The following is a 27,255-nucleotide window of genomic DNA, read 5'->3' on the forward strand; positions in this document are numbered from 1 at the left end:
CACCTCTGCTCTTTCCCCTTTACAGACTGTGTTAGCATCTCCATTATTTACCCCCAGGGTGGGATAAAGGCACAGTGCAAAGGCTAAGATCTTTAAACTGCCTTGAGTGCCCATTAAGCACATTAATAACATCCACCGTAGTGAGACTTACCAATATAATTTCCGACTTCAAGCCAGGCGTGAAAAAGAACGGAAGTCAGCTGAGTTTATCAACCGAGGAGACCACCTTAAATTAGAAGAGATTATTTAGTGATGGGGAAAGGAAAGAGTTAGCATGGAAGACCTCAGAACAACCTTGGCCATTATTTGGTTAGTATTTCCCCTCCCCCACACCCATGTCATTCAAGGGAGTGGGCTGCACCAATTTGACACTAAGAGCATTTAATCAGTGATGCTGGTGCTGCAGTTTGGCCTGGGAGGGCAAGATCCCAACACTACAAGAAGTCATATTAGGATCAATTTTAAAAGAAAGGCAATGATTTGAAAAATGGATCTTGGGATTTGTGTCAGTGCTGTAGTTGCCTGCTCTAAATGTGTGTGTTGGGGGATAGAGGTGGTGTCAGGGGAAGGAGGTTGTTTAAAATAATAAAAGACACCACTTCCTGAAGGATTGGGTTCCAGGCAATTCACATGTCTGAACTAACCTCTACTTCATAGCTCTCCAAAACAGGTAATACTGGGTCCATTCCACAGATGAGAAGACTGAAGCTTAGAGACGTTGAGTGGCTTATGCTGGGACCCGCAAGCTGGAATAGACACTAAGACCTTCTGGGCTCTGAATGAAAGATGTGCTTTTAACTTCTCCTCTATGCCACCAGAGCCACTTGATCTCATGTGGGTAAGTGTGACTATGGAAAGAGGGAAGAAGGTTGGAGACAGATCTGTTTATTTACTGGTTTGGAACAGAAGATATTTCAGAGAAGTCTGATCCACATGCCCAGGGTATGGGGCCTCAGGCCTCAGGCCTCAGGGCTGTGTGGGGTCAGAGGAGGGCCTAGCTGGCTGCCCCCATCTCCCCTCCTCTCACAGCCCAAAGCCACAGGACCCAGCCTTCCTGTCTCCTCTCTTGCCTTCCTCATTAGCTGGGATTGGGACCAATTTGTGGATGCCTTTGGTGCCCTTAGGCAGTGTTTGAGTCATCCTCCCTGATGCTAAAGAGAAAAGAAAGGAGGAGACAGCCATCCCCCAGGAGATTGGAGACGCCGGGAGAGGGAAGCAGTGATGGATGGAGGTCAGGAGGGAGAGGCCAGTGTTCGGAGGTCATTCCCAGTCTGGCTTTCTTTAACCTCACTCTTCCCTGGGGACCTGCTCCCCCATGAGATCACGTCCCACCATAGACTTCAAAAAAATGGGCTTGCTCAGGGATCAGCCCTCACTATTTTGAGAACTGTGCACTGAAGGGACCCATACCCTTCCAGCCCCCTGGGGCTTCCTAGAGCTCCAAGGACAGAATCCAGGTAGACCTCAGCAGGATTAAGGCCAGCAAGAAGTATAGGTCTTCCTATACTAGCTCAGCTGAAGCAATCTATTTGCTTCAGAACTTGACAAATACCCATGGGTCTCTGAAACTGGAGTAGGAGCCAAGTCAGGAATGCACCATTGAATTAGCCTTAGGGATTCAGCCTGGTGCAGAAATATAGCTCCACCATTTCTAGTGGTGGGACATTGGAGAAGCTGCCTCACCTCTCTGAGACATAATTTCATGACTTCTTATAAGAATGGAATTAAAGTTGTTACAGGGGCTTGTAAATGTTAGTTGTTGTTGTCATCAAAACTAAAATCATGTGAAGGATAACCATCTCAAATGCCTCACTGTATTGGGTTGTAAACCTGGGAGTAGCGCCCTGCACCATCCTTTTATGTAAACCTCACAAGAATCCTGAACCATTTATTATTATCTATTCTACAGATGGGGAAATTGAGGCAGAGCTACGTGAAGAATTAAACCAAGCACATGGCAAAGTTGAAACTGGAACACATTGTATCTGGCTGCAATAATGATACATAATTATCCCATATGCCAAAAAAGAAAAGGAGGGGAAGGGAATGGGGAATCTGTGCGAACTGTGCAATGAAGAGAGCAGGACCACGAAGGCAGAGGGAGCCAGATGAAAACACTAACTGGGCCCCTCCAATAAGTCAAGCCCAATGCCAGGTATTAACATTGCTATTAATAACATAGCTATGCTATAACATAGCATCATTAAAGCAGTGACCAAAATGTAAAGGACTGGCATGTGGTCTCCAACTCAAGGTCAAAGAGAATACTCACACTGTTGGGTTGTAAGTATGAGCACTATTCATGCCTTCACTCCATTATTTCCTAGGCTCCTACCATGTGCCAAGCCCAACAGCTAAAAGTTAACCTTATCGTCTTGGGCAATTACACACCATTCTGTCATCCTCTCTCCAAATGTCTCACAGTATTACAAAAGCACCCCCAGGAGCTCCTTGCTACTCCTCGAATTTCTCAAAAGCTTATCTGAAGCCCAAAGAAACATGGTTTAGAAACTCAATCCAAGACCCTTTCTCCCAAAGCACTCAGATATCAGGGTCTTTTAATATCTATGCATAGACTTAAATACTATCCAAGCTGCTCTGTGTATCTGTATCGAAGGTGTAGTCCTCCTACCAAAGATCCATCAAATCTGCAGTTTTCAAAATGACATACCTTTTTATAAAACTTTCCCATACCACACTGGGACACTGAGGCATGCTCTCTTCATAGCAACCCCATGAAGTGTGAAGACTATATGACAAAATCCTGTTCAGCGGGTTAGGGACCTGAGGTTCTTGGAATTCTAGGTAGTGAATACAGGCGCCACAGCTCCAAATGCTACAGCTAGTAAATGGCAAACACCAGCTGGAAGCCAGTCTTCTAATACTTCCTTCTAATTCTAGTGCCTTTCTCCTGAAGTAGGCTACCTGTCAAAGGCCAAGGGCACCTTTTATGAACGATCTCATTATGGGTGAAAAATCATCATGTGCTATGTTCCAAAAGATAGGCTTACTTAGGGATCAACCCTCACTATTTGGGGACTGTGAACTGAAGGGACCCATACCCTTCCAGCCCCCAGAGGCTTCCTAGAGCTCCAAGGACAGAATCCAGATAGACCTCAGCAGGATTAAGGCCAGCAGGGAGGATAGGTCTTCTTGTACCAGCTCAGATGATGTAATTCATTTGCTTCAGAACTTGACAAATACCCATGAGTCTCTGAAGTCTTATTTGTTTATTTTGTTTATTACTATCTCAGCTCCACTTCTGCTGAGAAGGGTTGTTTAAGGGAGACTTAACAAAGGTAAATTCTCAGGACGGTCTTGGTTTGTCACTCTTACTAACTTGAGGACCTATCATCGATCATATCCCACCAAATATGGTCGACTGGAGTTAGCATAATGAACAGCAAAAAATGCCCACTATAGTATGGGTAGGCAAAGGGCACTCTTCTGGTTGGTGTGCAAATTGGAACTTTTTAAAGGGAAATTGGCAGTACCAAAATTACAAATGCACAAACCCTCAGATCCAACAATTCACTCTAAGACTCTATTCTAAAGAAATATTCACATGAGTGAGCAGAAGACATGTGTCAAAGCTGTTCCACTGCAGCTCCATCTATTATAACAATAAAAAGAAAAAAATGTGGAGAGCCAAATGCTTCTTATTAGGAAAACTCTTTTTTAAAAAATCATGCTCCTTTCTCCTCCATCATGGTATATGCTTGACTCTGCTTCTCATCATGTCTTCTCACAAGACTTTCAGGACTAAACGTTTCCTGGCCAAGAAACAAAAGCAGAATCGTCTCATTCTCCAGTGGATTTGGATGAAAACTGGTAATAAAATCAGGTACAACTCCAAAAGGAGACATTGGAGAAGAAGCAAGCTGGGTGTATAAAGAATTGCACATGAGATGCCACACATATTTATGCTGTGTCAAAGTCACGACCATCTTATCATATCAAGCTGAAAATGTCACTATCTGGACAGTTGGATGTTTTATCAGGAATACATTTTTTTCTCTTGTGAATCTGTTATGAACACATTGGTTGGCTGTGTTCAGTAATAAATATGTGAGACCTTTCGTTTCAATAAATAAATAAATAATCATGATGCCTCCATGCTATGGAAGAGCATGCAACCATTATAAAGAGTGTGCTACTCTGCTTGTAATCCTATGGACAAATACTCATGTGGTTAAATGTGTTAAAAATAAAGCAAGTTGAAAAAAAAAACATCGATAATAGGATCAAACATTTTTGTTTAAAAAAAGAAGATGAAAAAGAAAAAAAGGAAAACTCAAATTGGGACCCACCCCTTGGGCCTCAAATAGAGGGCAGGCTGTTCTGGGCCTAGGCTTTCGGGGAAGGTGGGGCAAGGAGAGGGAGCCGTAAGGTGCTACATTTGACTACTCTTTTCTGAATATCATTAAAATTTAATTTTGACATTTCTGTTCTTAATGATGTCCTAAGAGGCTTATAAAAAATGCCTACAAGTGCAGAACCATATCAAGCATAATTATCCTGGCCAGTCCCACTGACTGAATTGCCCAACCCTGTACCCTCTAGGGATGGTCGTCCACTTTATATATGAGTAGATATTGTGTATTGTATGACTGTTGCATATACGTACCATGAGGGAAGAACATACACCACCACATCATTAACACTGGAGGGATGAGGGAGACTTTCATATTTTTACTTTTATATTCCTGCATTTACTTTTTTAGTGTATTGCTTTGTGATTTTTAAAATTTTTAAAGGAAAGAAACATTCATTTAGGCATAATAGAAGAAAATATTGAAATGCAAGCCAACAAAATACATCAGATGAGTCATTGTCTCCACGTTGGAAAAATCAAACTGGACTTCTCTCTATCAAACTCTAACCAAACCAAATCCCATTTAATAGCAATATGGCATATCAGCCAGGCTCGGTGGTGCACACCTGTAATCCCAGCTGTTTGGTATTTGGGAGACTGAGGCAGAAAGATAGTTTCAAGCCCAGGAATTCAAGACCAACCTACGCAACATAGCAAGACCCCATCTCATTAAAAGTACATGTGTATATGGCTGTCAATATCTTACAAAGAAAGTTAATAGGGAAGGGAAGTGAGGAATTAGTCTATTTTGTTTATAACCTGGAACGGTGCCTGGCCTATATTAGGTACGCCATAAAATATTATTGAATGTGGAATGAATCGAGAAGAACTCAGGGTATACAAAGAAAGGTGATTTTACTTGATTTAAGCAATTGACATTAGGAGACTGATCTGTGGCCAAATATCAATACCCCTGAGTGCAAGTAACACTGGTCTGTAATTAGCATATCAAGTGTTTACGTACCTGTAACCACTCCTAAATTGCTTTTACGCATTCACTCTCCAAATATCTATTAAAGCCCCAAGAATCAGTCCCTGCCCTTAAGGGGTTTCCATCAAGCTGTGTGAGTAAACCTATAAATCCAGTGTCAGAAAAATACTAGTTAGCAGAAATAGTCCTGGACAAAGATAGAGTCCTGGCTAAGACTTCATCTGCCATAACTAACTGTGTGACCTTTGGCCTCTCACCTTCCTGAGCTGTCAAAATGGCAGGGCTTGAGCCAGATAGATATGTCTCAAATATCTAATCTCATTATACTCCTGAGAACAGGTTCTCCAAAATCCGGGAACCCTAGACCCCAGTTGGAGAGACTTTCCACTAAACATCACTCTCAGGTCCTTTCAGCTCACAAGTGCTGATTCCAGGCATGTTGACTTTTGTCTTTAAAGTGTCCTAAGACCAGCAAGTCCCACTTTACTAAGAGCTTCAAAACTTCCAAGTGAGCACTGATACTAGATTAAAAAGGTTTTCCTACCAAGCTAGCATTCTGTCTGTCATTGAACTAATGTCATGAATTTAGGTTGGTATTGAGATCATCAAGATATATATTATCCTATATTGCTCCATTTCCTTTTATTGTCTATGGGTAAGAGTGCAGCCTCAGAGGTGAGATAGCCCTCCATGATACTAGGTAAGTTACTAAAACTCTGTAATTCTGTTTCCTTGTCAGTAAAATGGGAATAATAACAGTTCCTACTACATAGAATTGTTATGCAGATTAAATAAGAATTTAATTAATCTTGAATTAATTAACATAGGTTGAATATTTATTACATAGTAAATGTTCAGTAAGTTCTAGCTTTAATTATGGTGATTACTTCTGCTAGGTTATAAGCTTCTTGAAATCATGAACCATGCATATCTCAAACTTTATTAAGCAATTAGTACTTACCACAAGTTTATTATTATTCATTTATATAATAGTTATGTTTAGTAATAAGAATGACAAAAAAGAAACATACTGAAAGTAAGATTATTGCATTTGATTCTGGTTTCTTTATGTTACACTTCTTTATTTCCTTCAGATTGATCATCATATCGCCTCGAACTCGCCTGAGGTCACGAGTTCGAGACCAGCTTGGCCAGAATGGTGAAACCCCATCTCCACTAAAAATACAAAAAAATTAGCCAGGCATGGTGACGAGCGCCTGTAATACCCACCTACTAGGGAGGCTGAGGCAGGATAATCGCTTGAACTCGGGAGGCTGAGGTTGCAGTGGGCCAAGATTGCGCCATTGCACTCCAGCCTGGGTGACAAAGCAGGACTCTGTCTCATAAATAAATAATAAAAAGGTTTTTCTGAAGATTCATGTGAAGATTAGGATCACAGCCTATTTTATTTTTTATTTTTGAGATGGGGTCTCCCTCTGTTGTGTAGGCTGGAGTGCAGTGGCACCGTGATGGCTCACTGCAGCCTTGACCTCCCAGGCTCAAGGGATCCTCCCACTTCAGCATCCCCAGTAGCTAGGACTACTACATATGTGTACCATGACACCCAGCTAATTTTTTTTTTTTTTTGGTAGGGACAGGATCTCTCCATGTTGCTCAGCTGGTCTCAAACTCCTGGGCTCAAGCAATCCTCCCGCTTCAGCCTCCCGAATTGCTGGGATTACAAATCCCACTGTGCCCAGCGCAAGCAGCACAGCCTTGAGATTTAGACTTAGTTCCAATCCCAGCACCACCTCTTACGAACTAGGCGACACTGAGCAAGTTACTGAATCTTTGTCAGCCTCAGTTTCCTCTTACATCAAATAGGTATAATAATGGGATCCAGCTTGCATTCAATGTATGGGCAGAAATGGTAGTTTCCCTAAACAGTGAAGTAGGATCATGAAAAAAGGACTATAGACGTAGGATGGGAGACTGAAATTTGAGGTCCGACAAAGCAAGGGTGACTTTGGGAACACCATCTCAGGAAGTGTAGTTCCTGTTTCCTCCACGGGTTGGGGGCAGGGAGTGGTGGTTGGGTAGGAGGCAGTGCAAGGGGGCAAAGCTCTAGCTTCCCCAGGCTGACCCCCGCTCTGATTATGTTACATTTCTCTCTTGGGTCCAGCCCTGTGCACAGCTCCATGGGCTTCATTGCCCTAAGCTGGCGTGTTGCAAGATTGAATCACAAATCAATCCTGCTCTCGTTATGAATTCCGATCTGCATTTAAAAAGTTGCAGGCCCTCCCAGGTCCCAAACCAAAGCCCTCCCAGGTCCTACCCCCACCCCCTGGCTCTCCCAGCTTGCTTAATACCACAAAAAGCTGCTGCTTTTGCGTAAATACGAGGAAATGAAGTTCCTGAAAGATCTACCAAGAGGCAGCTAATGGAATAATGGCTTGGGTAAGCTTAGGTTAAAAAGAAGGGGCATTCAAGAATTAATTAAACAGCCATCGTCATCAGTGAAGGAAAGTCACCTAGAAGTAGACCAAAAAAGGTTTTATTTCCCAATAGTTTTATAATCTGACTTGGTGTCCTGGACTAGGAAACTGAACTGAAAGCCCAGGGGTGTGCAGAAGCATTATGACCAAGTCACCAGCTCTAAGCTCTGAGAGCCCCAAAACCCGATTTAGGGCTGACTGTCCCAACCGCCCTCACCCACCCACACACCTACCCTCACAATTTCACGTTGCATCGAACTCACCCTGCAAAGCAACGGGTGTGTTGGGACCCAGCCAGTTGGGAGCCTTTGTAAAGACAAGATCCTTTTGCTTTGTGTTTGTTTTAATTTTCCCAAGCAGCTCAGATCTAACATGAAAAGTGCAATAAACTGGGAGTATCAGTGTCCACTGAAAATATCACTTCACAAGTGAAAATATATCCAAACAGCCAGTTGTAGTTTGAGAGGCTCTCCCTCCTCAAAAATGCAGCTGTCACCAAAAATACATTCGAAATCTCTCTCTTCCTCACTCTCTCTCTCTCTCTCCTTTCCCTTCCTTCCTTCTTCCAGCTCTCCCTCTGTCTTGCAATTTAACTTTAATTGCCCTGTCAGCTCTAAAGGCTGCTAATTGACGCCTTTTATTCTGGGTTAAAACTCCTCAGGAAGAAAAGAGCTCGCCGGGCCCCCAGATTCGACCGATTTGGCACGCTTGTCTCCCTGCGAATTGAAGCTGGGTGCTGCTAGTGCTGGGGGCAGGCGTGGGGGAGTCACGGAGGCGGGGAGGGGGGCTGGGCGGGGGTTGGAACGTCTATTTTTAGTGAGGGTTTTATAGAGTGGATCCCTGTGGCTTGGCTCCACACTGAAATATTGTCCTCGTCTCAATGACATAAACACAGGGCAACTTGGAGATCTTGGCGCCAGCCCTGGCCGGAGCCTGTGAATGGGCAGAATGGTGGGATGGGAGCAAGAACCCTACTGTAATTACAAATAAATCCGCCACCCACCCCCACCCCCTGGCTCTCCCAGCTCACTTAATACCACAAAAAGCCGCTGCTTTTGCGTAAATACAAGGAACTTAAGTTACTGAAAGATCTACCAAGAGGCAGCTAATAGAATAATGACTTGGGTAAGCTTAGGTTAAAAAGAAGGGGCATTCAGGAATTAATTAAACAGCCATCGTCATCAGTGAAAACCAGAGACGGAGGCAAAGCATGGACTTCTTCTTGAGCTCCTGGAGTAAATCCAGTGTGTTGCTTCCCTCTGAAATTATCCAGCATTCAGGCTGGAACTGGTATGGGAGAAATTGGAACTGATAAATTGGAACCAATTAGCAACAAGGTCTCAATATGATTCTTTGGAATGTCCCCAGCCAGGCTGGATGAAGCTGTCACCCAGGGCAGCCTCAGACATGGAGCCACACTTTCCAAAGCATATTTAAATATAGCCTTGCTTCCCTCGAAATGTAATCCCAACCCTCATTTTATCCTTGGAAGCTTGGGGGGTGGAGTGCAGGGTGAGGTGGGATTTTCATAAGCCCCATCCCCCACTCCCACAACCCTGTAAATAAATAAAAGATTACACCAAATTCCATTTGAAGTTGTCAGTCCCGGAATGGAACTTTTATCCCATTATGAATTTCATGGGTGAGACCGGTCAGACTTTGAATGTGGCTAACACCTCCATTGAAAGGCCCTAATTGCAGTTGTAGGCACTGACTGTTTGCAGACACCACACTGTACACACCTTCACATTCCTCTGAAGAAAGAGCATCCTATGAGAGCCAGCCAGGGCCTCCCCTCAAGTCAGTAGGACCGTCAAGGTTTCACTTAAACTTTAAACCAAAGTTGCTCTATTGAAGGGCCAGGTGCTAATTTGGGATTCTGAGGTTCGGCAGCTTTGCCTTGGCTGACAGGGCTGTTACTATACCCAGGGGGCTGGCTGGAGTCGTGCTTCAGCCTCAGAGGCTACCAGGAAGGGAGTCTTTTAGTCCAAATGGACCCTTGAAGGACCGCTTTTATTTTCAGATGAACTTCCTCTGAGCCTGAAAGCATCCAGGGCTTGGCTGAGCGACAAAAGAATGGAGAAATGCGTTTTGCACACAGCTACTGGCCTACCAGAGGCAAGAAAGCTGCCTGTTAGGAGTCCCAAGGGAAGGGAGCCTCTCACTTCACTTCGGGACTCCTGGTGGGGAACAAGCCACGGAAGGATGGCCTATGAGGGAGAACTCTTTACAAAGTTCTGCTCCTCCCCCAATGGACGCCACTAAAAGTTTTAATTTTTGTGTTGTGGTAAAATATACATAAAGTAAAATTCACCATTTTAACCATTTGAAAGTGTACAGTTGAGTGGCATTAAGTACATCCTCATTGTTATGCAGTCGTCACCACCATCCATCACCAGAACTTTCTCATTATCCCAACTGATATGCTATGACTGTGTCCCCACCCAAATCTCATCCTGAGTTGTGGCTTCCGTATTTCCCATGTGTCATGGTAGGGACCTTGTGGGAGGTAATTGAATCATGGGAGCAGGTCTTTCCTGTGCTGTTCTTGTGATAGTGAATAAGTCTCTCAAGATCTGATGACTTTATAAATGGAAGTTCCCCTACACAAGCTCTCTGGCCTGCTGCCATGTAAGACATGACTTTGTTCCTTGTTCGCCTTCAGCCATGATTGTAAGGCCTCCCCAGCCATGCGGAACTGTGCGTCAATTAAACCTCTTTCCTTCATAAATTACCCAGTCTCAGATATGTCTTTATTAGCAACATGAGAACAGACTAACACACCAACTTAAACTCCATACCCATTACACAGTAACTTCCCATTTTCCCTCCCCCCAGCCCTTGGCCACCATCATTCTACTTTCCATCTCTATGAATCTGACCACTCTAGGTACCTCATATAAGTGAAATTATACGGTATTTGTCCTTTTGTGACTTATGCTTGTTTCACTTAGCATAATGTCTTCAAGCTTTACCCACGCTGAGGCCATCAGAATTTCTTTTCTTGTTAAGGCTGAATAATACCCCATTGTATGGATATACCACATTTTATTTATCCGTTCATCAATGAACACATGGGCTACTTCCACCTTTTAGCTATTGTGAATAATGCTATGAAAAAAAAGATGTATAAATATCTGAGTCCCTGTTTCAGTTACGTGAAGGATGTACCCAGCAGTGGAATTGATGGTTTATATGCTATTTCCATTTTTAATTTTGTGTGGGGGTACGATACTGTTTTCCATAGAGGCTGCATTATTTTACTTTCCCACCAGCAGCACACAAGGGTTTGCGTCTCTCCACATCCTCATCACACTTATTTTCCTTCCCTTTTTTTGATATCAGCTATTCTAATGGGTATGAGTGCTATCACATTGTGGTTTTTGAACACCAAAGATTAGTATTTATTTTATGTTTGCTTTGATCTCTTTCCTTTTTCAAAGAAATAATATGGTATAGACACACGTAAGTATCCACCAAGTACTTTACATTCTGTCCCTCTCCCCAAAGGCAAGCACTGTCCCCAAGTTGGTGTGTATGATTGCAATTCATGTATAAATTTACCAGGCCTATTTGCATTCATTAATAATTTATACTACCATTTTGTGGGTCACATTGGATTCCACTTTTGTGTCCTTCTCCACCCCCATCGCTACCTTCCACATTTATAAGTTGTACAAACAATACCAAAAGCAGGATTCCAGATGAAACCCAAAAAGGCCACATGGAATAAATCAGAAGCTTTGGAGTTAGGCAGAGAGTTAAACCTCAGCTGTGTTACTTCCTACTTGTGTGACCTTGGTCAGGTCACTTGACCTCTCTCAGCTTTAGTGTCCTTGATTATAAACTGAGATGTCTGCAGGACTGAATAAGACAACAAATATAATGCACTGTATCAGCACATAGTAAGAGTTCAGTAATTGGGAAGGTGGAGGAGGAAGAGAAGAAAGAGGTTAACATTAATCTTCTTGGGCCAGGTGCAATGGCTCACACCTGTATTCCCAGGATTTTGGGAGGGCAAAGCAGTCAGATCGGTTGAGTCCAAGAGTTCGAGACCAATCTGGGAAACATAGCAAAACCCCTTCTCTACAAAAAAATTCAAAAATTAGCCTGGCGTGGTGGTGCCACCTGTAATCCCAGCTACTCAGAAAACTGAAATGGGAGGATCACTCGAGCCTGGGAAGTTGAGGCTGCAGTGAGCCATGATCATGACATTGCACTCCAGCCTGGCCAACACGGCAAGACCCTGTCTCCAAATAAATAAATAAATTAATTAATTAATTAATTAAATGTTCTTGTTGAGTTGTTGCTTCTCCACAGCCATGTCTCATCCATGATCCACTGACTATTTTTGCCTGCATCTTCATGCTGCCCCGAGGTAGGACAGAACATGTGCAAAAGTATAAGACAAAAAAAATACAGCCCTGTTTGACTTTTACAAAAATGTTGATGTAAGTCATGGAGAGTGAGTGTCCCCCCTCCCCTTCCGCCTCCCACCCAGAAGGCAGTGGAGAGTGGAGGAAAGTAAGGAAGGCAGGAGGCCTGACCCACTCTGCCAAGTCACTCTACTTGGGAGAGAACATTCAGCACAGGCCCTGAGCCTGGCTAGAGAAACTGTAATCTAATATCTTAATCCATTTCTTCTTCAAAGCATTGCCCTTTGTGCCAGGTGGACAGAGCCCGAATAACATGGAGCTCTCCCTGAGAAGCTCTTGCATTGGGCTGCGTCATTCAGGCTGGGAAAAGAATACTCAAAGGTGCACCTTTGACCTGGTTATCTGGACAACTGTGACTGGGGAATGACAGTTTAGAGGACCTAAAAGATGTTTAGGGAACTGCACCCCGTCAGTGTTGACAGTGAACCCAGCCATTGATCCAGCCACCCCCAGTGAGTGCTGACCATGCCAGATGGTGAGCAAGGCTCTTTGGCTACAAAAAGAGGAATTGGACACCAAGGAGAGCTGTCTTCAGAGAGATTAGTGCTCTTCTGCCCTTTTGGAAATGGCTTCTGAGTCCACCTCTCCAAGAACATGGCAGGGACTGGGAGCGGTGGGGTGGAAGGGAAGAAAAATAGTTCCGACAAAAACTAGGTCTTGGGGTCCCAAGGATGGGAGTGGGAGCCTGCACCATCTTCCTTTCTGAGGACATGGGCTGAGGTTAGCCTGACATCTCACAGCAGCTGCTGCCTCTCCAGAATGAGCTGGGATCATTCAACTACTCCCCACCCCACCCCAACAACAGCCCAAGCTGCAGCTTCCTGGGATAGAGCCAACCATCCCTCACCCTCTCCCCTGCACTGAATTGCTTCTGCTGCCAAAATCAGCTGACTTCAAGATACAGAGCTGCTAATTTGTGAGGATTCAGGCTGCTGAGGGTGTTGGAACAACAACCAGGCCATCTCTAGTTCAACACGGACAAGACATTGGTGCGTACCAGTTACATCGTAAAGCATCTATTTGGGTCAAACTGGTCTTTTTATTTTCCAGACACCTATGAGGAACCTGACTAAACTTTTTTCTGTAAATAGACAGACTCAGCCAAGAGAAGGATGTGATTTATAAGAGAAGATCAAACATCATAAGCTGTTAATTAAGAAATGGGCATTGTTTTGACCACCATCGCTTCCATCTACCCATTACCAGGATCCAATATGGTAACCAGAAGTAATTAAACAAGTTCAGGTGTTCGTTCATTTACCAGGCACCTACTGTATAATAAACACAAGGCCAGGCACTGGGAATAAGGAGTTGAACTCCCATAAAGAGCTCGTTGTCCAGCAGGCAGGACAGCCATCAGCCTGAATGCAGTCACTAATGGGTGAGCTAGAGGAAGGAATGAGGCGGTGTAGGACTGAGAGGAGGGAGCAATTTATCTTCCCAGGCAGAATCAAGAATGGAGGAAGCAATGTTTAAGCAGGATCTAGAGGGTGGCAAGTGATTTTGCAAAAGGGAGAAAGTGAGTACACAGGACACGTAACAGTGAGGAAGTGCAGGCTATGTGTAGAGACCTCCAAGCTAAATATACACAAACAGCAAAGAGTAGAACAAGGTAATAGGAGAAAGGTAGACTGTGGTCAGGTTGGAAATGGCATCAAATGTCATAACTTTATCTTGAAAGTAACCAGAAGAATCCTTAGAGGTTTTTGAATAATTACAATTCCCATTCTTACAGCAATTTATTTTAGCCTGTTTCTTCTTCAGGAATACTAAGACTGGGAGAAATGAGGGGGCACTTCACTGAACTTCAGCAGGAAGCTGTCTGTCTTGGGTGAGCCAGTGCTATCTGCAAGCCTTACTTCTCAGTGGTGACCTTTGGTGAGAGATAAAGACCCCATCTAGCACCTCATACCTGTGAGATGAAGAATAGCTGCTACAAATGACAAGTCAGAGATCTCACCAAACCCCTACCCTGCAACCAATGACAGCCCTGAAGTCCCTAGAAAAAGTACAAGTGCCCCCAAGACTTGCTTTGCTGTCAAAATATTTAGAAGAACCATATTTAAATCACAGACGGAACAATAGGACTAGCTCAGAAGTAAACGTTCATGCTGTTGAAGAAGCTTAAACCATAAACATTTAGTCTAAAATGTAGCTGCCTCTCCTTCTGGGCTAGGTCTGAAAGAAAAGCAGAGTTCTATAAAATGTGATCTGCCAGGATTTTCTTACGCCCGTGGCACGATCATTACGATGTCTGATATTATATTTAAAGCCTTATCCGAGGTGACTCAAATCCTTGAGGAGGTGCGGGAAGCAGCTTTGCATTTTTCTCAATGTATTCTGCTGAACCACTGCAGTAATTCACTTCTGAAACAATGCAAAGGGAAAATGAGATTGGAATCACAACCTTGCCTCATTACTGGCCCGCCTCCTCCCTGCCACCTCCAGGCACTTTAAGGACCCTTCTCCCAGCATTTTAGGGATTATCTTTGCGAGTTTAATCAAGCTTTACATTAACCAGTTAACATGGTTAAGCTTTTGTGTGAGAAAAGAGACATTTGTCTGAAATTGTAGTGTACTGAATTCATTTTGTAGGGAAGGGACAAAGAGGCCCAAGCCTGGGTACCAGCTCTAACCTTATCCACTCTCTCTATCATGAGTGAAAAAAAATTTTTTCTTTAAATTTATAAGCATACCAACAATTTATGAAACTAATTTTTTTCCAAAACTCCAATGAATAATGAATCATATCTCAAAAAGTCCTGTGTTGAAACACAAGCCATGCTGGTGAAGGACTAGCCACTGCTTTATTTTTATTCGTATTTTAACTAATAAATTTACTTATGTTCTTAACCTATTATGCCAAAGAACAGATTGTAAACCATTTGCGGTTGCCCAGTGGGTTACAGGAAAAGTAAGAACCCCCTTTAGAACTTTAAGGTGATTGTTTGTGTAACTCTGAAGCCTTCCTTTCATTTGTTGTAGGTATGTTTTGTGAATTAAAATAAAAAAGCAAATTTTTTTTCCTTGAGGGCATTTTTAAATGAAGCTGAGTAAAGACACTAAGACGAAACCTTAGATATAAGAAAAATAAAAAAACAGTTGAGGGTTTCAGAGACATTGTTTGTCTTAAGAGCGAGGTGGAGAAGCTTGATCAAAAGCCTTGTTTTACTACAGTCATGCTCCATTATGGGAGGTGGGGATGAGGATGGGGTCGGGAAAGTGGGAGGAAGATGAAATGAGCCCTCTCCTCTACTCAACCAGGTTGCCAAAAGTCACTGCCCACAACTAAACCTCCCTGGCCTGCTGGTACTGATGATCTCCGGAGTCAAACGTGGATTCAGAGCAAGACAGCAGATGTATTAAGAAGCCCGCTTTGGGCTCACGGCTCTGAGCTAAGAAGCCTCTTTCTGCCTCCATAGATGATCCTTGAGTCAAGAGCAGAGCATTGAGACACCCCCTCACTTCTCTGGCCCTCAATTTCTCTATAAAATGGGGAGGTAGTTATCCCCACCTCCCCATTCTACCAAAGGGTAAGTTCCTTTGGTACTTATTTAGGGACCTCAGCCTCCAAACCCTCAACTTAGGTGGCTTATTTCCAATCAGTTGCTTCCACACCAAACTCATTCCAGACTGCACAGTTTTTTTTCAATCAAGCATGAGAGTGGTTTTTGGTTCATTTTAGTTTTATTTCCCAGCCTAGCAGTGGGTTTTCGCTTTATTTGGAAAGCAATCTGATTTCTCTGTAGATGCCTGAGACAGGAAATCAAAGTGTCATGAAACAGTGTCTGTCACATACTTATATGTGTGCGCGCGCACACACACACATGCACAAGCACATATGCATACGAAAGTTCCACAAATGTACTTCCTCATTTTACCATCATAGGTGAACACTGTACCATTTAACTCAACATAAAATGAAGATCACCTAAGAATAAGAATCGTGCCTACCCTGCAGCCTGCTGCTGGCTTCAAAAATCTTTTTAACATTTAGAGCTTTAAACACCATTTTCAGTTTTACTAATGCCTAATGGTGTAACTTTGGGGCAAATTGTTTCTTCTAAACTCACTGACTTTAATCTTTTACTGATTTTTTCCTTAAATACGAAAATGTTGATTGCCATCTTTTTTTAAATCAGATTTACATAAAGTAAAAAGTGAGCTCTCTTCCTCACCTCACACTTTAAGGGTAATAACCCCATTCTTTCAGGATAATCATTACGATTAATGACTTACAAACATTTTTTAACAGTTTCCTCGTACGTAAAATAATCCCTGCATAGAGATTAAAATCAAGGGCTCTAGAGTTGAAATCCTAGATTTCAATCTTGATGTAACACATAATGAATTTTTGTTTTCACTTCTTTTTTTTTTTTTTTTTTTTTGACAGAGTCTCGCTCTGTCACCCAGGCTGGAGTTCAGTGGCGTGATCTCAGCTCACTGCAAGCTCTGCCTCCCAGGTTCACGCCATTCTCTTGCCTCAGCCTCCCGAGTAGCTGGGACCACAGGCGCCTGCCACCACGCCCGGCTAATTTTTTGTATTTTTAGTAGAGACGGGGTTTCACGGTGTTAGCCAGGATGGTCTCGATCTCCTGACCTCGTGATCCGCCTGCCTCGGCCTCCCAAAGTGCTGGGATTACAGGCGTGAGCCACCGTGCCCGGCCACTTCTTAATAGGGACTGTCTTGAAATGTTTAAGACCTATAATCGCCATATTTAGATGGTTTCTAAGGTTTGTTTCAAATATTTCTAAGCTCAAGTCTAAATTCAAATCCTATTTAAAACAGCTTAAGACCCTTCAGTGGTCCACCATGCAAGGCCTCTGGTCTTCCAGTCTCTATTCCTCAAGCCCTAACTCTGGCCACTGCCAACCCACCCCCAGAATTTGGATTATGTCACACCTCCTCCCCACTACCCCAAATGTCATCCAGCCAGTGCCCTCTCCTCACCCATTTGTTCTGTAACCACCTCTTGATTTTTCAGGTCTTTCAACGCGGACATCAAGCCAGACATGGTAGCTCACACCTGTAATCCCAGCGCTTTGGGAGGCTGAGGCAGGAGGATCTCTTGAGGTTAGGAGTTCGAGACCAGCCTGGCCAACATGGTGAAACCCGGTCTCTACTAAAAATACAAAAATTAGCCAGATGTGGTGGCGCATGCCTGTAATCCCAGCTACTTGGGAGGCTGAGGCAGGAGAATCATCTGAACCTGGGAGGCAGAGGCTGCAGTGAGCCGAGATGATGCCACTGCACTCCAGCCTGGATGACAGAATGAGACCCTGTCTCAAAAAAAAAAAAAAAGAAAAAAATTAAAAAGTCAACTTGGACATCAAATCTTTTAGGAAGCCTTTTTGGATCCCCCAGCCCAACATTTCTATGCCTCCTCATGGCAGCTGACATCCTGAATTGTAATCTTTATTTTTTTTCCCCAATCATCTGTGACCTCCTCAAGAGATGAGACTCCATCTTATCTCTTGTTGAGCAATGTGTCTGTAATTGGGGTACATGCCTGGTGATGAGATAAATGAAAAAAAGACTGATGGATGACAGTAGGTGGTCACAGCAAGTCATATCCAAAGCTGTACCATGACTTGGATGGTGAGGAGACGGAGTAGGGGCTAGGAAAAAAGTCAGAGAGGTGAAGGTGTTGTGTTAGGTGGACTCGGTAGCTGGAACCCGTGATTCATCCCACCCACCTGAAATGGGGTCATTTTTCACCTTATTTTTCACTCCATTGAGCTTCTGTCTGCTTGTTACCTTGAGCCTTTGAGTCAAGATAAGGGAGATAAGGATAAGGGAGACTAGACGTTATTATCTCAATACACATCTATCTGAGGCAGTGGGATGAGAGGATGCGGGGGAAATGCGAGTGTACATTGAGATGGGTGTTGGTGTGTTTTTGGCAGGAGGAGGCAGTGTATCAATTTCCCATGGCAGGTCACTAAAGGGAACCGCCTTCAGAAACCTTTAAGCCCAGATAGGAACAGAAGAGGCAGAAGTATGGGTGTGTGGTGTGTGTGGTTTGTGTGTGTGTGTCTGTGTGCACATGTGGTGTGTGTGGTATGGTGTGTGTGCATGTGGTGTGGTTTGTGTGTGTGTGGTGTGCGGTGTGTGTCTGTGTGTGTGGTATGTGTGGTGTGTTGGGGAGCAGTGCATAGCGAGTGTGTGTGATATGTGTGTATATGCATGTGTGTGCATGTGCACTCATGTGTTTGTATTGATTAACTACATATGCATTGGGACCAGGAAGGTAGGCTCTGCAGTACAGGTAGGCTTTCAGTATCGGAAAATTGTGTGCCTGTGCAAATCTATGACAGTGTATGGTGGGGAGTAGGAAGCAAGTCCTAGAGCGTTTAGAGTTTGTGTTTCTATTCGATGACAGTTATCCGTTCACATCATAGCCCCCCTCCCCATCATTTTGGGGATTCTTGTCCCACACCAGCAATACTGTATCGGTAATATTCCATTCATTCCCCTTTTGAAATACTGGGTCACATATGGTAAAAGTCCATGACTCAGAACCAAGTGTTGTCGGTCTTTAGATTTTATTTAGAATGTGTGTGTGTGTGTGTGTGTGTGTGTGTGTGTGTGTGTGTGTGTGTGTGTAAAGCAGTGGCTGGAGAGAGAAGGATTGTACAACGATTTCCTTTCCATAGGAAAACGTTGGGTCCACCCTAGACCCAGACTTCAGCCAAGGAAATGCAACATGAAGCCCAGGAGAGCTGAGGGCAGGCAAGGGGAGAAGATATGCCTGCTAGCGTCGCCCCCACCCACCCCCAGGCCCCCCACATCAGGGCAGGCTAAACATGCCGAGTCTTCTGTCTCCAGGGCTGGAGAGAGGCGCCCTCGTTAAAACTCAGATAAACAGTTTATCAGGAGATGAATGAGCCACCGGGCTCCAGAGACGTCTCCCCTTCCCCAGTGTGGAGCCAGATGGGGAGGGGGCTACAGGCAGAGCAGGAGCCAGACTGAGGAGGGGAAGGGGCTGTCGGGGCTGGAATAAGCTAGCTGAAGCTCCTTTCCTCCTTTGGTCCTAAACTTTGTCTCTATTTTGGGAAATGTATTTCACATGTATTTGCCCACGTTCCCACCCCAGACGACGTTTTAGAGTGATTTCCCACTCTCTCCTTCCTCTTTCTCTCCTATTTTCCCTCTTTTGCCCAGCATGCCCATTTTAGTTACTTCTCACCAGAATCTAATCACCAATGGGACACACACACACACAATTATAATGCCCTGTGAAGCTGAACTGGGTTCTTTCTACCCTTACTGTGAGTTCTGAACTGGCCAGGGCTCCCCAGCACCCAGGAGGCTACATGGAGTTCACCACCCTCTGACCTCAGTGCCACCTGTACTGTCACTTCCTTCTGGCAGTCAGGAGAGATATATGGCAAGCCTCATGGCTGACTTGTTCTCCCTTTGCTAAGTTAAGTCAAGCCCAAGAATGCCATTTTGGGGTCTCATTAAGAGAAAGCCCATCAGATTCTACATTTACGGGTCCCAAGAGATGGTCAGAAACAGAGGGTAGAGAATTTCAATGCCTGGGATGACGCGAGATGTAAAAGATGGCAGTTCTCATGCATTCTCCAAGGATGTCTCATGGTCCTTGAAAGGTAGAGTGTCTCACCCAAGGTCACACAGCTGGTAGATTGCAAGTTTTCTGACCTCAAGCTCCATGCCCTTTAGGCATCACCCACAGTTGCCTTAGGTCTACATTTCCAGGGCCAAAGAAGCAAGAAGATTGTCAAATTGTTCTTAGAATCATGATAGAAATAAGAGAAGATACATAAAAGCACCCTCAGGCTCCTCTTGCCTTTGACCTGGAGTTGCCCCAGCGACTGTTTAAAGGAGTGCTTCCATTGACCTTGCCCAGAGAATTTTGCAGGGACAGAAACCTGAGATGGGGCTACCTAGGGACGGGCCTCCATTTATGTTGTTTATTAGACTCTTCCTATGTAGCCTCCTGAGGCCTAAGTCCCCAACCAATCCCCACTACAGTCCAAACACCGCCCACAGCGAGTGTCAAGCTGATAGCCGTACTTCTGTTGGCCCATCTTCCGCCCACAGCTTCCTTTGGAAGAAATACAACCCTCTTTGTCCAGTTTTGTCAAGCTCCCTCTTCAACAGAACCACAGAAGCATCAAAATGGGTTGGCTACGGAATCTCCTAAGAAACTACAGTCCTCCCTCCCTCAGACTCCTGAAGCCTGGCAGCCCTCAAGTTGCACAGATGGAGTGGACAGAAAGCAAGTCCAAAGGTGTTGGAGTTCATTTCAGCAGCATCCTCACCCCTTCAACCCTCTTCCGCTCAAACCTGAGATGGTTGGCCAATTGAGGGCAGTGGGGTTCTCTGAAGAAGCAACGTGTTGAAAAACCATTGCCCAATATAGGCTCTGCCCCAAGCACCTTGATAGTCTAAGCATTCCTTACCTCTTTTACATGGCATGATTCTGAGAGGTGTGTATCATCCCCATCTTACAGATGAGAGAATGGAAACGGGGTGGTTAAGATGACTGTGTTAAAAAGGTAACACAGCCGGTGAGGGGCACAGCCAGAATTCCAACTTTAATCCACCTGGTCCAAAAGTCGTGGAGCTTCCCTGTCTGGGACATTTCTTCCTCCACCTCTCATATCCCCAGATTTTCTGGCTGTCCCTCATACAAGTGTGGTTCCCTTCTTCACGTAGATGTACATCCTATCTCTCAAATCTCCTCCTCTCCATACTCAGATAAATACATCCTTCTTCATGATGCTCAGCTAAAACTCAGCTCTACCATTAAGGTCTTAGTACTGCTTAGTCTCTGATACCAACATCCCCAGGTTCACTCAGTACCTAAGCGCACGGGCTACTCCAGTGTGGCACAGAGTTAGGAGTTGCAAGATTCCCAAATGTGGCATTTCAGAACTTCCCACTGAAGAGGGGTAGATATGGTTTGAAAACAGTATAGCTAATATAATAATTGCTTGGGCTTCTTTTTGGTTATAATAATGTATTTTAAAAACTTTAAACAACATTCAAAGAAGAGCATGATACTGTTATATTTATCAAAAGGGGACATGGATTTTAAAAAGAAAAGGTTATAAAAAAAACTAGTCCACACTGTTATGGGAATTTATAAATTTTTCCGATGTCCTTTTACTATTTTCTTCTTGTGCTTGTCATATCTCCCCTAACTGTACTACAAAAGTCTTGCATGACGGAGACTGACTATGAATTCTTTCTTCTTTGTATTTTTCCTGATGGTCTTCACCCAGTAGATACTCCATAAACAGGTCACCCCATCTGTTCTCAAGCATGGTTTTTTTCTGGTTCCTGAGGGACCTTTTTTGCTGTTCAGTCAAATCTGCTCAGCCTAACTAAATAAATGATCTGGGTTGGTTTTCAAGCAAAAATACGTGATTTGAAGGAGAGGAGAGGGGGATTAAAAGAATAGAAACCAGCACGATATAATGTCATTAATTGGAACCTACCATCTCAGGAGGGCTGACCTAGAGTTTAGCCCTTGAACTCCACTAAATAATTTTCTTAGTTAATTCACATCAGTGACAAAATTGCTCTGGAACATGGAATCTTCATAAGGAAACAAACTAGTGCTGAATCCCCATAAAGCACATCAAAAAGAAAGAGGTATGCTTAGGAGCCTACTATGTGCCAGGTTCTTTTTTTGCGGGGGGAGGGGTTGGGGAGGTGGGGACAGAGTCTCACTCTGTTATTCAGGCTGGAGTGCAGTGGTGCAATCTCAACTCACTGCAACCTTCGCCTCCCAGGTTCAAGTGATTCTCGTGCCTCAGCCTCCAGAGTACCTGGGATTACAGGAGCCTGCCACCACGCCCAGCTAATTTTTTTTTTTTTTTTTTTTTTTTTTGTATTTTTAGTAGAGACAGGGTTTCAGCATGTTGGGCAGGCTGGTCTCCAACTCCTGACCCCAAGTGATCCGTCTGCCTCAGCCTCCCAAAGTGCTGGTATTACAGGCATGAGCCACCGTGCCCGGCCTGTACCAGGTTCTAATCACACATTATTTCAAAGTCAGCCCAATTCAAACAACCAATGGGTTGTTGTTATCTCCAGTATCCATCAAAGCAAGATCTCCTTTTGAGCAGTCCCTTGATAGTCTAATTCTAGTTGTCTAGATTTTAAAATTGAGGGAAACGCTTTCAGCTGAAACTGCCCACCCCTTTTAATAGAGGTTTTGCAGAAAGACTGTAGTATGCAACAAAGTGTTTTCTTCCTTAGACAGATGATAAACTTTGGGAGTTGGGGTGGGGCAGGTTGAAAGGAAAAACCAGATCTTTGGGGAAAGAAAGTTGAGCGATTTAGGTTGTTACAATGGGACCTCTTAACTCCCACCCCATGGAAGACTGGCAAATACTTGAGTCATCCACTCCAAGTCTCTCTTCTCCAGCTTTTTCCAGATTCCAATCACATTTACCACAAAGAAAACTGAGTTTGCATTTTAAAGCTTAGATTGAGTTCCTCGTCCGAGGGGAAATTAACTGGAGGTGTCACTTCAGCACCCATCTCCCATCAAAGAGAAACTGCTTCTGAAAGAGAAAGCATCACGGAGGTTTATTTAAAATCACAGAAAGGTAGGGCTGGAAGAGAAATCTATTAATAGTTATGTCACTAATGCGAAAAGTGAGGAAAATGACTTGTCCGAGTTATATCAGGGTGGACCCCGGGCAAGACTCAGGTGCGTCTGCTGTCAGCTCACCTTTCAAGTTTCTGGTCCCCACTCGCACCCACTGAGACCAGAGACCGATTTACCTGAGGTAGAAGGTGCTGCACGCATTCTTGTGAAATTTGAGGGGATTGAGAAGGAATCTCAGGAAGTTTGTTTACATTGGGGGCCTGGAGAGCTTCGGGAAAATAGCCAGAACCAAAACGGACCCGTCAGCAGACGCAGACACACACGAAATGACACGGACACAGAAGCAGAAGCTGAGCTGGGCAGAGCGGGCAGCGGTCAACCCACCTCGCACGGCCGCCCCCGCCAGCGCCAGGTGCAGGGCTCACAGCGGGCCAGCAGAGGGCGCGCCGCCCCCAGGGAGCCGAGAGGCGGCCGCGCGGAGCCGAGCGGGCTAGGGGAGCCGCAGGCGAGCCAGTCGCGCCCCTGAGGCTAGGCCACTCAGGGTGCAGGACCCGGCCAAGGAGGAGGAGGATGGTGAGGAGCGGAACCTCCTCGTGGGCCCGAGGGGCAGACAGACAGGAGTGCTTCCTAAGAATTACATCACGCTGCGCAACGCTGCGGCTCTCGGACTCCCTGGTGCAAAGGGGGGTGGGGTAGGGGCTGTGTGTGTGTGTGTGTGTGTGTGTGTGTGTGTGTGTGTGTGTGTGTTGGGGGGAGGGGACTTAGATCAAGAGCCCGGGAGAGACGAAGGCGAGACGCGCTCGGGGAAAACGCTCCATGCACATGGAGAAATTTCTTGCTGCGAACTGCATGCACCGAGAAACGAGCCCCCAGCACTTCCCCGCTGCTCCCCTCCCAGTGCAAAGCAACCAGCTAGTGAGAAACCCTCCAGCCCCACCTCGAGCACCGCCCCCCCAACACCGGCTCTGCACCCTCCAGCCCGGCTCCAGCGCCGCCGCGAGCTTTCCCCAGGACTGGCCCTGGCGGGGCGCCTAGAGCCCCAGTTGCATTGCTCCAGGAGAAAGGAGGGGGGCGGTGCATTTTGCAGGAGGAGGAGAAGGGGGGTGGGTGGTGGGGGAGAGAGAAAATTGCGCGGAGACCTGCCAAGCGCCACCGCCGCCGCCACCGCCGCTGCCGCCGCCGCCGCCGCCGCCGCCTGTGAGCTCCGGCGGGCAGCCGGACTGTCGGCTTCCCGGGGCATCTGGGTCCGGCGGGGCACAGCCTTGGGCGCTGCCGAAGCCGCCGCCGCCGCCTCCGCGGCGAGTACAGGCGGCTTCCCCCGGAGCCTGTGCAGCTCCAGCTCCTCGGGGGTGGAGAAGTGGGGGGTGGGGTTGTTGTTTGGGGGGAAGAAGGGGGAGGGGGCAACGCCGAGAGAGTCAGTGGTTTCCATGGTGATGGAGCTGAAAGTGCAGGAAATTTAAAGGCTTGGACCCTGCGAGACAGACAAACCGGTGCCAACGTGCGCGGACGCCGCCGCCGCCGCCGCCGCTGGAGTCCGCCGGGCAGAGCCGGCCGCGGAGCCCGGAGCAGGCGGAGGGAAGTGCCCCTAGGACCAGCTCAGCCAGCGGCGCTTGCACAGAGCGGCAGGACGAAGAGCAGCGAGAGGAGGAGGGGAGAGCGGCTCGTCCACGCGCCCTGCGCCGCCGCCGGCCCGGGAAGGCAGCGAGGAGCCGGCGCCTCCCGCGCCCCGCGGTCGCCCTGGAGTAATTTCGGATGCCCTGCCGCGGCCGCCTTCCCCAGTAGACCCGGGATAGGAGTTGCGGCCAACTTGTGTGCCTTTCTTCCGCCCCGGTGGGAGCCGGCGCTGCGCGAAGGGCTCTCCCGGCTGCTCATGCTGCCGGCCCTGCGCCTGCCCAGCCTCTGGTGAGCCGCCTCCGGAGAGACGGGGGAGCGCGGCGGCGCCGCGGGCTCGGCGTGCTCTCCTCCGGGGACGCGGGACGAAGCAGCAGCCCCGGGCGCGCGCCGGAGGCATGGAGCGCTGCCCCAGCCTAGGGGTCACCCTCTACGCCCTGGTGGTGGTCCTGGGGCTGCGGGCGACACCGGCCGGCGGCCAGCACTATCTCCACATCCGCCCGGCGCCCAGCGACAACCTGCCCCTGGTGGACCTCATCGAACACCCAGACCCTATCTTTGACCCCAAGGAAAAGGATCTGAACGAGACGCTGCTGCGCTCGCTGCTCGGGGGCCACTACGACCCGGGCTTCATGGCCACCTCGCCCCCCGAGGACCGGCCCGGCGGGGGCGGGGGTGCAGCTGGGGGCGCGGAGGACCTGGCGGAGCTGGACCAGCTGCTGCGGCAGCGGCCGTCGGGGGCCATGCCGAGCGAGATCAAAGGGCTGGAGTTCTCCGAGGGCTTGGCCCAGGGCAAGAAGCAGCGCCTAAGCAAGAAGCTGCGGAGGAAGTTACAGATGTGGCTGTGGTCGCAGACATTCTGCCCCGTGCTGTACGCGTGGAACGACCTGGGCAGCCGCTTTTGGCCGCGCTACGTGAAGGTGGGCAGCTGCTTCAGTAAGCGCTCGTGCTCCGTGCCCGAGGGCATGGTGTGCAAGCCGTCCAAGTCCGTGCACCTCACGGTGCTGCGGTGGCGCTGTCAGCGGCGCGGGGGCCAGCGCTGCGGCTGGATTCCCATCCAGTACCCCATCATTTCCGAGTGCAAGTGCTCGTGCTAGAACTCGGGGGCCCCCTGCCCGCACCCGGACACTTGATCGATCCCCACCGACGCCCCCTGCACCGCCTCCAACCAGTTCCACCACCCTCTAGCGAGGGTTTTCAATGAACTTTTCTTTTTTTTTGGGGAGGGGGGGGCTACAGAGACCTAGCTTTCTGGTTCATGTAATGCACTGTTTAACTGTGTAGGAATGTATATGTGTGTGTATATACGGTCCCAGTTTTAATTTACTTATTAAAAGGTCAGTATTATACGTTAAAAGTTACCGGCTTCTACTGTATTTTTAAAAAAAAGTAAGCAAAAGGAAAAAAAAAGAACAGAAAAGAGAGACTTATTCTGGTTGTTGCTAATAATGTTAACCTGCTATTTATATTCCAGTGCCCTTCGCATGGCGAAGCAGGGGGGAAAAGTTATTTTTTTCTTAAAGTACAAAGAGACGGGGGAACTTTTGTAGAGGACTTTTTAAAAGCTATTTTCCATTCTTCGGAAAGTGTTTTGGTTTTCCTTGGACCTCGAAGAAGCTATAGAGTTCAATGTTATTTTACAGTTATTGTAAATATAGAGAACAAATGGAATGACTAATCATTGTAAATTAAGAGTATCTGCTATTTATTCTTTATAATATCCCGTGTAGTAAATGAGAAAGAAGTGCAGAGCAGGATTAAAGAAAACCACTAAAACCGACTGCGCTCCACACTGATTTTCTGTGTTGGTGATTGATGGGGGGTGGGAGGGCGTGGGAGGGGGCGGGTAGGGGATGCTGCTGTGCCTCCTACCCCGTTGGAGAAGGGGCTCATCCCCTCGGACTCCCCTCCTGTGGTATGATGGAGGTGACTTAGTTTTTTGAGGGCAGTGGCGGGGGGGGGGCGATATTCTCTAACCCCTCACTAAAACATCACGTGGCCTCCACCTAGTCTCCTAGCTTTTCCCCCTATGTCACCAAAGCTCGGGCCTGTAGTGACCTCGACACCCAGCCGGCCCCCTGGAGCTGACCCCAGGCTGGGCCGAGGGGCGGGGGGAGGGTGGGCGGCCGCTTTGTCCTGCCTGACAGGCCCTTCACAATGGGGACACGTGTCTTTCACACCTACCCTGGGGGCGGAGTGCCGCTGAAACTTGACCCCCGAGGAATGGGGAGGGGGGGGAGATCAGAGCGCGCCCACCCAGATCCCGCCACCCCTCCCGCCTCGTACCCCCCACCTCAATATCCAGCCCATGTTAACCCTTTGCATGCCCGGAAGCTGCGGTGGTGCGAGCTGAGGCAATCCCTTAGAATCAACAAGGCTCACAGCCTCCGGGATCTTGCAGGTCCGAGCCCCGAAATCCCAGACTCTGGGCCGAAGGTGCTGGGGATATCAGGGAGATTTGACACTGGCCTCCCCTCTCCCCGGGGATCTAAGGAAGACTGAGGGCCATGGTTTCAGAGGGGTCCGAATCTGGGTGAAAATCACCACCTCTGACATCTGCTTTTGGGAAGAGGGTATGCCCGTGCTCTGGGCACTTTCTCCCCTTGAGGGGTGGGGAGGAGGGAGAAATCGGAACCGGAATCTTTGCGCTTTAAGATTAGATAGGGGCAGAAGGCACGTAACCCCTTAAAGGGACGTGCAAAACATCACTCCCACCCCACCCCTTAAAAAGCCAACTCCTTGGGACCGACGCCTGACTCTCGCATGCGTCCCTCAGCCTCTGTCCCCAGTGGCGCCCGTCCGCACAGCTCCACGTGGGCCAGCTTCCTGACACTGCTCAGCGCTCCCTTTATTTATCTTGGACTCCAAAGTCGCTCTC

The 27,255-nt window shown here is 46.8% G+C and overlaps 1 protein-coding gene across 1 annotated transcript; it reads left to right on the forward strand.

Moving 5' to 3' along the window:
- The first annotated feature begins 23,507 nt into the window (after window positions 1-23,507).
- On the forward strand, window positions 23,508-26,157 carry NOG (noggin). The gene has a single exon (XM_055258569.2). The coding sequence runs from the start codon at window positions 24,776-24,778 to the stop codon at window positions 25,472-25,474; it is 699 nt and encodes a 232-aa protein (XP_055114544.1). The 5' UTR covers window positions 23,508-24,775; the 3' UTR covers window positions 25,475-26,157.
- Window positions 26,158-27,255: the final 1,098 nt, after the last annotated feature.

This window comes from Symphalangus syndactylus, chromosome 20 (assembly GCF_028878055.3).
Source record: "Symphalangus syndactylus isolate Jambi chromosome 20, NHGRI_mSymSyn1-v2.1_pri, whole genome shotgun sequence".
NCBI lineage: Eukaryota > Metazoa > Chordata > Mammalia > Primates > Hylobatidae > Symphalangus > Symphalangus syndactylus.